The sequence below is a fragment of the Salvelinus alpinus genome, chromosome 2, assembly GCF_045679555.1.
Source record: "Salvelinus alpinus chromosome 2, SLU_Salpinus.1, whole genome shotgun sequence".
Classification (NCBI taxonomy): domain Eukaryota; kingdom Metazoa; phylum Chordata; class Actinopteri; order Salmoniformes; family Salmonidae; genus Salvelinus; species Salvelinus alpinus.
Window position 1 is genome coordinate 96,116,912 of NC_092087.1, and position 12,197 is coordinate 96,129,108.

At 50.3% G+C, this 12,197-nt stretch overlaps 1 protein-coding gene across 1 annotated transcript in view; it reads right to left on the reverse strand.

The window, feature by feature from the left end:
• Positions 1-10,991, reverse strand: part of mvb12a (multivesicular body subunit 12A) — a 28,730-nt gene extending 17,739 nt beyond the window's left edge. The window contains exons 1-6 of the mRNA XM_071390072.1: positions 10,788-10,991; positions 10,137-10,235; positions 8,642-8,725; positions 8,390-8,489; positions 7,639-7,768; positions 7,209-7,349 (exon numbers count right to left, since the gene is read on the reverse strand). Of these exons, the coding sequence (XP_071246173.1) occupies positions 7,209-7,349; positions 7,639-7,768; positions 8,390-8,489; positions 8,642-8,725; positions 10,137-10,235 (554 nt within the window). The 5' untranslated portion in view covers positions 10,788-10,991. The remainder of the gene's footprint in view (positions 1-7,208; positions 7,350-7,638; positions 7,769-8,389; positions 8,490-8,641; positions 8,726-10,136; positions 10,236-10,787) is intronic.
• Positions 10,992-12,197: the final 1,206 nt, after the last annotated feature.

Consider the following 12,197-nt stretch of genomic DNA (forward strand, 5'->3'; position numbering starts at 1 on the left):
GGGTGGGAGGTCTAAGGTAACAGTCTCACCTGGGTGGGAGGTCTAAGGTAACAGTCTCACCTGGGTGGGAGGTCTAAGGTAACAGTCTCACCTGGGTGGGAGGTCTAAGGTAACAGTCTCACCTGGGTGGAAGGTTTAAGGTAACAGTCTCACCTGGGTGGGAGGTCTAAGGTAACAGCCTCACCTAACCTAGTCTCACCTGGGTGGGAGGTCTAAGGTAACAGTCTCACCTGGGTGGGAGGTCTAAGGTAACAGTCTCACCTGGGTGGGAGGTCTAAGGTAACAATCTCACCTGGGTGGGAGGTGTAAGGTAACAGTCTCACCTGGGTGGGAGGTCTAAGGTAACAGCCTCACCTGGGTGGGAGGTGTAAGGTAACAGTCTCACCTGGGTGGGAGGTCTAAGGTAACAGCCTCACCTGGGTGGGAGGTCTAAGGTAACAGTCTCACCTGAGTGGGAGGTCTAAGGTAACAGCCTCACCTAACCTAGTCTCACCTGGGTGGGAGGTCTAAGGTAACAGTCTCACCTGGTTGGGAGGTCTAAGGTAACAGTCTCACCTGGGTGGAAGGTCTACGGTAACAATCCCACCTGGGTGGGAGGTCTAAGGTAACAATCTCACCTGGGTGGGAGGTCTAAGGTAACAATCTCACCTGGGTGGGAGGTCTAAGGTAACAGCCTCACCTAACCTAGTCTCACCTGGGTGGGAGGTCTAAGGTAACAAGTCTCACCTGGGTGGGAGGTCTAAGGTAACAGTCTCACCTGGGTGGGAGGTCTAAGGTAACAATCTCACCTGGGTGGGAGGTGTAAGGTAACAGTCTCACCTGGGTGGGAGGTCTAAGGTAACAGTCTCACCTGGGTGGGAGGTCTAAGGTAACAGTCTCACCTGGGTGGGAGGTCTAAGGTAACAGTCTCACCTGGGTGGGAGGTGTAAGGTAACAGTCTCACCTGGGTGGGAGGTCTAAGGTAACAGTCTCACCTGGGTGGGAGGTCTAAGGTAACAGTCTCACCTGGGTGGGAGGTGTAAGGTAACAGCCTCACCTGGGTGGGAGGTCTAAGGTAACAATCTCACCTGGGTGGGAGGTGTAAGGTAACAGTCTCACCTGGGTGGGAGGTGTAAGTTAACAGTCTCACCTGGGTGGGAGGTGTAAGGTAACAATCTCACCTGGGTGGGAGGTGTAAGGTAACAGTCTCACCTGGGTGGGAGATGTAAGGTAACAGTCTCACCTGGGTGGGAGGTGTAAGGTAACAGTCTCACCTGGGTGGGAGGTGTAAGGTAACAGTCTCACCTGGGTGGGAGGTGTAAGGTAACAGTCTCACCTGGGTGGGAGGTGTACGGTAACAGTCTCACCTGGGTGGGAGGTGTAAGGTAACAGTCTCACCTGGGTGGGAGGTGTAAGGTAACAGTCTCACCGGGGTGGGAGGTGTACGGTAACAGTCTCACCTGGGTGGGAGGTGTAAGGTAACAGTCTCACCTGGGTGGGAGGTGTAAGGTAACAGTCTCACCTGGGTGGGAGGTGTAAGGTAACAGTCTCACCTGGGTGGGAGGTGTAAGGTAACAGTCTCACCTGGGTGGGAGGTGTACGGTAACAGTCTCACCTGGGTGGGAGGTGTACGATAACAGTCTCACCTGGGTGGGAGGTGTACGATAACAGTCTCACCTGGGTGGGAGGTGTACGATAACAGTCTCACCTGGGTGGGAGGTGTAAGGTAACAGTCTCACCTGGGTGGGAGGTGTACGGTAACAGTCTCACCTGGGTGGGAGGTCTAAGGTAACAGTCTCACCTGGGTGGGAGGTCTAAGGTAACAGTCTCACCTGGGTGGGAGGTCTAAGGTAACAGTCTCACCTGGGTGGGAGGTCTAAGGTAACAGTCTCACCTGGGTGGGAGGTCTAAGGTAACAGTCTCACCTGGGTGGAAGGTTTAAGGTAACAGTCTCACCTGGGTGGGAGGTCTAAGGTAACAGCCTCACCTAACCTAGTCTCACCTGGGTGGGAGGTCTAAGGTAACAGTCTCACCTGGGTGGGAGGTCTAAGGTAACAGTCTCACCTGGGTGGGAGGTCTAAGGTAACAATCTCACCTGGGTGGGAGGTGTAAGGTAACAGTCTCACCTGGGTGGGAGGTCTAAGGTAACAGTCTCACCTGGGTGGGAGGTCTAAGGTAACAGTCTCACCTGGGTGGGAGGTCTAAGGTAACAGTCTCACCTGGGTGGGAGGTGTAAGGTAACAGTCTCACCTGGGTGGGAGGTCTAAGGTAACAGTCTCACCTGGGTGGGAGGTCTAAGGTAACAGTCTCACCTGGGTGGGAGGTGTACGGTAACAGCCTCACCTGGGTGGGAGGTCTAAGGTAACAATCTCACCTGGGTGGGAGGTCTAAGGTAACAGTCTCACCTGGGTGGGAGGTGTAAGGTAACAGTCTCACCTGGGTGGGAGGTGTAAGGTAACAATCTCACCTGGGTGGGAGGTGTAAGGTAACAGTCTCACCTGGGTGGGAGGTGTAAGGTAACAGTCTCACCTGGGTGGGAGGTGTAAGGTAACAGTCTCACCTGGGTGGGAGGTGTAAGGTAACAGTCTCACCTGGGTGGGAGGTGTAAGGTAACAGTCTCACCTGGGTGGGAGGTGTAAGGTAACAGTCTCACCTAGGTGGGAGGTGTAAGGTAACAGTCTCACCTGGGTGGGAGGTGTAAGGTAACAGTCTCACCTGGGTGGGAGGTGTAAGGTAACAGTCTCACCTGGGTGGGAGGTGTACGGTAACAATCTCACCTGGGTGGGAGGTGTAAGGTAACAGTCTCACCTGGGTGGGAGGTGTAAGGTAACAGTCTCACCTGGGTGGGAGGTCTAAGGTAACAGTCTCACCTGGGTGGGAGGTGTAAGGTAACAGTCTCACCTGGGTGGGAGGTGTAAGGTAACAGTCTCACCTGGGTGGGAGGTGTAAGGTAACAGTCTCACCTGGGTGGGAGGTGTACGGTAACAGTCTCACCTGGGTGGGAGGTGTACGATAACAGTCTCACCTGGGTGGGAGGTGTACGATAACAGTCTCACCTGGGTGGGAGGTGTACGGTAACAGTCTCACCTGGGTGGGAGGTCTAAGGTAACAGTCTCACCTGGGTGGGAGGTGTAAGGTAACAGTCTCACCTGGGTGGGAGGTCTAAGGTAACAGTCTCACCTGGGTGGGAGGTCTAAGGTAACAGTCTCACCTGGGTGGGAGGTGTACGGTAACAGTCTCACCTGGGTGGGAGGTGTACGGTAACAGTCTCACCTGGGTGGGAGGTGTAAGGTAACAGTCTCACCTGGGTGGGAGGTGTAAGGTAACAATCTCACCTGGGTGGGAGGTCTAAGGTAACAGTCTCACCTGGGTGGGAGGTGTAAGGTAACAGTCTCACCTGGGTGGGAGGTGTACGGTAACAGTCTCACCTGGGTGGGAGGTGTACGATAACAGTCTCACCTGGGTGGGAGGTGTACGATAACAGTCTCACCTGGGTGGGAGGTGTACGATAACAGTCTCACCTGGGTGGGAGGTCTAAGGTAACAGTCTCACCTGGGTGGGAGGTGTAAGGTAACAGTCTCACCTGGGTGGGAGGTCTAAGGTAACAGTCTCACCTGGGTGGGAGGTCTAAGGTAACAGTCTCACCTGGGTGGGAGGTCTAAGGTAACAGTCTCACCTGGGTGGGAGGTCTAAGGTAACAGTCTCACCTGGGTGGGAGGTGTACGGTAACAGTCTCACCTGGGTGGGAGGTGTAAGGTAACAGTCTCACCTGGGTGGGAGGTGTAAGGTAACAATCTCACCTGGGTGGGAGGTCTAAGGTAACAGTCTCACCTGGGTGGGAGGTGTACGGTAACAGTCTCACCTGGGTGGGAGGTGTACGATAACAGTCTCACCTGGGTGGGAGGTGTACGATAACAGTCTCACCTGGGTGGGAGGTGTACGATAACAGTCTCACCTGGGTGGGAGGTGTACGATAACAGTCTCACCTGGGTGGGAGGTGTAAGGTAACAGTCTCACCTGGGTGGGAGGTCTAAGGTAACAGTCTCACCTGGGTGGGAGGTCTAAGGTAACAGTCTCACCTGGGTGGGAGGTGTAAGGTAACAGTCTCACCTGGGTGGGAGGTCTAAGGTAACAGTCTCACCTGGGTGGGAGGTCTAAGGTAACAGTCTCACCTGGGTGGGAGGTGTACGGTAACAGTCTCACCTGGGTGGGAGGTGTACGGTAACAGTCTCACCTGGGTGGGAGGTGTACGGTAACAGTCTCACCTGGGTGGGAGGTGTAAGGTAACAATCTCACCTGGGTGGGAGGTGTACGGTAACAGTCTCACCTGGGTGGGAGGTGTACGGTAACAGTCTCACCTGGGTGGGAGGTGTACGATAACAGTCTCACCTGGGTGGGAGGTGTAAGGTAACAGTCTCACCTGGGTGGGAGGTGTAAGGTAACAGTCTCACCTGGGTGGGAGGTGTAAGGTAACAGTCTCACCTGGGTGGGAGGTGTACGGTAACAGTCTCACCTGGGTGGGAGGTGTAAGGTAACAGTCTCACCTGGGTGGGAGGTGTAAGGTAACAGTCTCACCTGGGTGGGAGGTGTACGGTAACAGTCTCACCTGGGTGGGAGGTGTAAGGTAACAGTCTCACCTGGGTGGGAGGTGTAAGGTAACAGTCTCACCTGGGTGGGAGGTGTAAGGTAACAGTCTCACCTGGGTGGGAGGTGTACGGTAACAGTCTCACCTGGGTGGGAGGTGTACGATAACAGTCTCACCTGGGTGGGAGGTGTACGATAACAGTCTCACCTGGGTGGGAGGTGTACGATAACAGTCTCACCTGGGTGGGAGGTGTAAGGTAACAGTCTCACCTGGGTGGGAGGTGTACGGTAACAGTCTCACCTGGGTGGGAGGTCTAAGGTAACAGTCTCACCTGGGTGGGAGGTGTAAGGTAACAGTCTCACCTGGGTGGGAGGTCTAAGGTAACAGTCTCACCTGGGTGGGAGGTCTAAGGTAACAGTCTCACCTGGGTGGGAGGTGTACGGTAACAGTCTCACCTGGGTGGGAGGTGTACGGTAACAGTCTCACCTGGGTGGGAGGTGTAAGGTAACAGTCTCACCTGGGTGGGAGGTGTACGGTAACAGTCTCAGCTGGGTGGGAGGTCTAAGGTAACAGTCTCACCTGGGTGGGAGGTGTAAGGTAACAGTCTCACCTGGGTGGGAGGTGTAAGGTAACAGTCTCACCTGGGTGGGAGGTCTAAGGTAACAGTCTCACCTGGGTGGGAGGTCTAAGGTAACAGTCTCACCTGGGTGGAAGGTCTAAGGTAACAGTCTCACCTGGGTGGGAGGTCTAAGGTAACAGTCTCACCTGGGTGGGAGGTCTAAGGTAACAGTCTCACCTGGGTGGAAGGTTTAAGGTAACAGTCTCACCTGGGTGGGAGGTCTAAGGTAACAGCCTCACCTAACCTAGTCTCACCTGGGTGGGAGGTCTAAGGTAACAGTCTCACCTGGGTGGGAGGTCTAAGGTAACAGTCTCACCTGGGTGGGAGGTCTAAGGTAACAATCTCACCTGGGTGGGAGGTGTAAGGTAACAGTCTCACCTGGGTGGGAGGTCTAAGGTAACAGTCTCACCTGGGTGGGAGGTCTAAGGTAACAGTCTCACCTGGGTGGGAGGTCTAAGGTAACAGTCTCACCTGGGTGGAAGGTGTAAGGTAACAGTCTCACCTGGGTGGGAGGTCTAAGGTAACAGTCTCACCTGGGTGGGAGGTCTAAGGTAACAGTCTCACCTGGGTGGGAGGTGTACGGTAACAGCCTCACCTGGGTGGGAGGTCTAAGGTAACAATCTCACCTGGGTGGGAGGTCTAAGGTAACAGTCTCACCTGGGTGGGAGGTGTAAGGTAACAGTCTCACCTGGGTGGGAGGTGTAAGGTAACAATCTCACCTGGGTGGGAGGTGTAAGGTAACAGTCTCACCTGGGTGGGAGGTGTAAGGTAACAGTCTCACCTGGGTGGGAGGTGTAAGGTAACAGTCTCACCTGGGTGGGAGGTGTAAGGTAACAGTCTCACCTGGGTGGGAGGTGTAAGGTAACAGTCTCACCTGGGTGGGAGGTGTAAGGTAACAGTCTCACCTGGGTGGGAGGTGTAAGGTAACAGTCTCACCTGGGTGGGAGGTGTAAGGTAACAGTCTCACCTGGGTGGGAGGTGTAAGGTAACAGTCTCACCTGGGTGGGAGGTGTACGGTAACAGTCTCACCTGGGTGGGAGGTGTAAGGTAACAGTCTCACCTGGGTGGGAGGTGTAAGGTAACAGTCTCACCTGGGTGGGAGGTGTAAGGTAACAGTCTCACCTGGGTGGGAGGTATAAGGTAACAGTCTCACCTGGGTGGGAGGTGTAAGGTAACAGTCTCACCTGGGTGGGAGGTGTAAGGTAACAGTCTCACCTGGGTGGGAGGTGTACGGTAACAGTCTCACCTGGGTGGGAGGTGTACGATAACAGTCTCACCTGGGTGGGAGGTGTAAGGTAACAGTCTCACCTGGGTGGGAGGTCTAAGGTAACAGTCTCACCTGGGTGGGAGGTCTAAGGTAACAGTCTCACCTGGGTGGGAGGTCTAAGGTAACAGCCTCACCTAACCTAGTCTCACCTGGGTGGGAGGTCTAAGGTAACAGTCTCACCTGGGTGGGAGGTCTAAGGTAACAGTCTCACCTGGGTGGGAGGTCTAAGGTAACAGTCTCACCTGGGTGGGAGGTCTAAGGTAACAGTCTCACCTGGGTGGGAGGTCTAAGGTAACAGTCTCACCTGGGTGGAAGGTTTAAGGTAACAGTCTCACCTGGGTCTGAGGGGCAGTGGAGGAGAGGTCTGGCCCAGGGATAGATACCTGGCTGAACGGCTACCTGGCTGAACAGATGAGGGTGTACTGTACCTGGGTCTGAGGGGGTAGTTACCGGGGTCTGAGGGGGTAGTTACCTGGATCTGAGGGGGTAGTTACCGGGGTCTGAGGGGGTAGTTACCGGGGTCTGAGGGGGTAGTTACCGGGGTCTGAGGGGGTAGTTACCTGGATCTGAGGGGGAAGTTACCTGGATCTGAGGGGGTAGTTACCTGGATCTGAGGGGGTAGTTACCGGGGTCTGAGGGGGTAGTTACCGGGGTCTGAGGGGGTAGTTACCTGGATCTGAGGGGGTAGTTACCGGGGTCTGAGGGGGTAGTTACCTGGGTCTGAGGGGGTAGTTACCTGGGTCTGAGGGGGTAGTTACCTGGGTCTGAGGGGTAGCGGAGGGGGGTTCTGGTCCAGGGAGAGCTGACGGAGGTCAAGGCTGAGGCTGCGAGGCTTTGCCTGGGGTAGAGGGCTGGAGAAGGGCCCCTTCTTACACCACATCACATAGCCATGCATGTCCCTGAGACAGACAGGACAACACACCAGTTAGGACAGACACACCAACCCCTGGTCTCCCAGACACACACTGAGAGTAGCGCAATGGAGGATCTTCACTGAAATGTTGTTCTTTTGTCCAGGACCAAGCTACATTAGTGGGATGTTTGTGTGTGTGTGTGTCTCTCTGCGTCACTCTCTGTGTGTGTGTGTGTGTGTCTCTCTGCGTCGCTCTCTCTCTCTCTGTGTGTGTGTGTGTGTGTGTGTGTGTGTGTGTGTGTGTGTGTGTGTGTGTGTGTGTGTGTGTGTCTGACCCTAAACAGGTGTAGTGCTGCAGCATCCTCCTAGTCTTAGCCGTCAGTTTGATGTCCAGTACAGCGGTCTCCACACCGCCCACTGGCACCATGCGGACACACACACGCTTCTTCTTAGACACAGAGGCCCCTGGACACACACACACACACGGACGGACACACACACATTTTTGAATACTTCAAAAATCCAGTTAAAAATGAAGATTCAGAGGACATATAGATCAAAGTTCCTATAGATGTCTGGTCTTAGCCATGCAGATCATAATCAGATATTCATCACGTTGTTTGAAACATGACAAAAACCACCTAAACAACGACTGTCCTACTAAAAACTACTTTTTATTAACTTGCAGTAGTTGTTAATAAATGAATTATGAATATTTTCCAAGCATCTGTAAAACATGTCTCAGTGTTCCTCCAGGTGTTCAGGTATTTAATAAGCATCTGTAAAGCATGTCTGTGTTCCTCCAGGTGTTCAGGTATTTAATAAGCATCTGTAAAGCATGTCTGTGTTCCTCCAGGTGTTCAGGTATTTAATAAGCATCTGTAAAACATGTCAGTGTTCCTCCAGGTGTTCAGGTATTTAATAAGCATCTGTAAAACATGTCTCAGTGTTCCTCCAGGTGTTCAGGTATTTAATAAGCATCTGTAAAGCATGTCAGTGTTCCTCCAGGTGTTCAGGTATTTAATAAGCATCTGTAAAGCATGTCTAAGTGTTCTACAGGTGTTGAGGCGGGCAGCAGGTACTCACTAGGCTCCAGGTGTTCAGGTATGTAACAGTACCCATGAGGAACAGTCTCCTTGTCTGAGATCACCTGGACATCTGATACTACCATACCACCTGACATGTCCTAGAGAGGGGGGAGATGTCATTTAGGCATGTGGCGTGCATGTGACTGTCTGAGTCCGCGTGTGTGTGTGTGTGTGTGTGTGTGTGTGTGTGTGTGTGTGTGTGTGTGTGTGTGTGTGTGTGTGTGTGTGTGTGTGTGTGTGTGTAACACACCTTGCTGTAGCAGAGGAAGTAGCCAGCCTTCATGGCGAAGCTCCGTGTGAAGTTAGCAGCAACTCCATCCTCAGTTATACTAATCTAGAAATAGTGAGAGAGGGGAGAGAGACAGAGAGGGGAGAAAGAGACAGAGAAAGAGAGAGGGGGGGAGAGAGGGAGAGAGAGAGGGGAGGGGAGAGAAAGAGGGTGGGAGATACAGAGGGTTAGAGAGAGAGACACACAGAGGGTGAGAGGGAGAGAAAGAGGGTGAGAGAGAGAGACAGAGGGTAAAACACTACACACAATATTGAGAATTACTGACCTCTTACTGTCTCCTCTATGAGCCAAACCTGTATGTAGTCTGACCTCTTACTGTCTCCTCTATGAGCCTTTATGTAGTCTGACCTCTTACTGTCTCCTCTATGAGCCTTTATGTAGTCTGACCTCTTACTGTCTCCTCTATGAGCCTTTATGTAGTCTGACCTCTTACTGTCTCCTCTATGAGCCTTTATGTTGTCTGACCTCTTACTGTCTCCTCTGAGCCTTTATGTAGTCTGACCTCTTACTGTCTCCTATGAGCCTTTATGTAGTCTGACCTCTTACTGTCTCCTCTGAGCCTTTATGTAATCTGACCTCTTAATGTCTCCTCTGAGCCTTTATGTAATCTGACCTCTTAATGTCTCCTCTGAGCCTTTATGTAGTCTGACCTCTTACTGTCTCCTCTGAGCCTTTATGTAGTCTGACCTCTTACTGTCTCCTCTATGAGCCTTTATGTAATCTGACCTCTTACTGTCTCCTCTGAGCCTTTATGTTGTCTGACCTCTTACTGTCTCCTCTATGAGCCTTTATGTAATCTGACCTCTTACTGTCTCCTCTGAGCCTTTATGTTGTCTGACCTCTTACTGTCTCCTCTATGAGCCTTTATGTTGTCTGTCCTCTTACTGTCTCCTCTGAGCCTTTATGTTGTCTGACCTCTTACTGTCTCCTCTATGAGCCTTTATGTTGTCTGACCTCTTACTGTCTCCTCTATGAGCCTTTATGTTGTCTGTCCTCTTACTGTCTCCTCTGAGCCTTTATGTTGTCTGACCTCTTACTGTCTCCTCTGAGCCTTTATGTTGTCTGACCTCTTACTGTCTCCTCTATGAGCCTTTATGTTGTCTGTCCTCTTACTGTCTCCTCTGAGCCTTTATGTTGTCTGACCTCTTACTGTCTCCTCTATGAGCCTTTATGTTGTCTGACCTCTTACTGTCTCCTCTGAGCCTTTATGTAATCTGACCTCTTACTGTCTCCTCTATGAGCCTGTATGTTGTCTGACCTCTTACTGTCTCCTCTGAGCGTTTATGTAGTCTGACCTCTTACTGTCTCCTCTATGAACCAAGCCTTAATGTAGTCTGACCTCTTACTGTCTCCTCTATGAGCCAAGCCTTAATGTAGTCTGACCTTAAATTATTTCTATCTATTTCCTACTTCTTCTGCCTGTCTCCCTCCTCCCTTCTTCCCTCTCACTCCCTACCATGTTGTAGTCTTTGGGACAGGTGCTGCTGTTGGAGGCCCAGGCCACTGCCGTCACCGGCCTGTTGTGGGCGCCACCACCGTGCTCCATCAGAGACATCTGGAGAAGAGGAGAGGAGATGGACAGGAAGGGAGAGAAGAGAACAAAGGGGGAGGAGAGAAGCGGAAGAAGATAAGGGGCAGAGGAGGTTATCATGACGGTTGTTCCTGAATAAATTATCTTAAGGATTGTCAACAATGCGACGTTCTCCATTTCTCCCAACAACCACTGCTCTATCAGACAGAACATTGTGGAGCAACTATCATGGTATAGCTGTGAAAATATACAATTACTTTGCCAGATTTCCATATTAATATTTGGCTTTGCTAGCATAACAAAGGAATGGTTGTTTTTTACAGGTAACTGCCAACATTCAGTCAAGAAATAAAACTAGCAAACTGAAACTAGCTAAAAACGGTGATTTGATCACTAAACCCCGGTATTAACATTAGCTATAAATGGCCCATTGTTAGGAAAATAGTTAGCAAGTTAGCTAACCTAGCTAGCAGCTAGCTAACATTTGTTTGACAGGTGAGTTAAACATATTTTTTCCTTCACGTTTCAGAGATTTCACTCAGTTTTCAATAATCCTCGTAAAAACATGGTACTTACTCTGTTTTTCGTTTCCACCTTTCTCGCTTTAGACTGTAGATGAAGTCAGGTAAACAACTTTTTAGAGGCGAGCAAGAACTTCTTATGACTTTTCCTTTTCTCCTTTCCAGGAAATACAAGAGATTCTACGACTACTATTCCCATCAAGCACCGGGACATGCCAAATGATTACGTCAGCACTGCCGAAGAGGATGAGCTTGATTTTCACCTCAGCGCCAGATGGCGCTACTGTCCTGAAATAATATTGTTGAACGCGTCCTTGCTATCTCCCTTTACTTGTTGCTGTAATCTATGCAAAGGTTCTAAATGCTGTGGCATTTAATTGTGTGATTTATGGTTGGTGTTTGGAGAAGGAGAAAGAGGAGGAAAGATAATTAGACCTAAATAATTACTTGACACATTGGAAAGAATTAACCAAAAAACAGTAAACTGGAATGCTATTTGACCCTGAACAGAGAGTAAACAGTGGCAGAATACCTGACTACTGTGACTGACCCAAAATTAAGGAAATCTTTGACTATGTACAAACTCAGTGAGCATAGCCTTGCTATAGAGAGAGACCGCCGTAGGCAGACCTGGCTCTCAAGAGAAGACGGGCTGTGTGCACACTGCCCACAAAATGAGGTGGAAACTGAGCTGCACTTCCTAACCTCCTGTCAAATGTATGAGCATAACAGAGACGCATATTTCCCTCAGATTACACAGACCCACAAAGAATTTGAAAACAAAGCCAATTTTGATGAACTCTCATATCTACTGGGTGAAATACCAGTGTGACATCACAGCATCAGGATTTTGACCTGTTGCCACAAGGAAATGGCAACCAGTGAAGAACAAACACCATTTGTAAATAAAACCCATATTTATGTTTATTTAGTTTCACTTTTGTACTTTAACTATTTGCACATTGTTACAACACTGTACATAGCCATAATGACATTTGAAATGTCTCTATTCCTTTGAAACTTTTGAGTGTAAGGCAGTACAAACAAAAGACACACAGATATATATATATATATATATATATATATATATATATACTGTCACACAGATATATACTGTCACACAGATATATATACTGTCACACAGACACACAGATATATATACTGTCACACAGATATATATATACAGTGGGGCAAAAAAGTATTTAGTCAGCCACCAATTGTGCAAGTTCTCCCACTTAAAAAGATGAGAGAGGCCTGTAATTTTCATCATAGGTACACTTCAACTATGACAGACAAAATGAGAAAAAAAAATCCAGAAAATCACATTGTAGGATTTTGAATGAATTTATTTGCAAATTATGGTGGAAAATAAGTATTTGGTCACCTACAAACAAGCAAGATTTCTGGCTCTCACAGACCTGTAACTTCTTCTTTAAGAGGCTCCTCTGTCCTCCACTCGTTACCT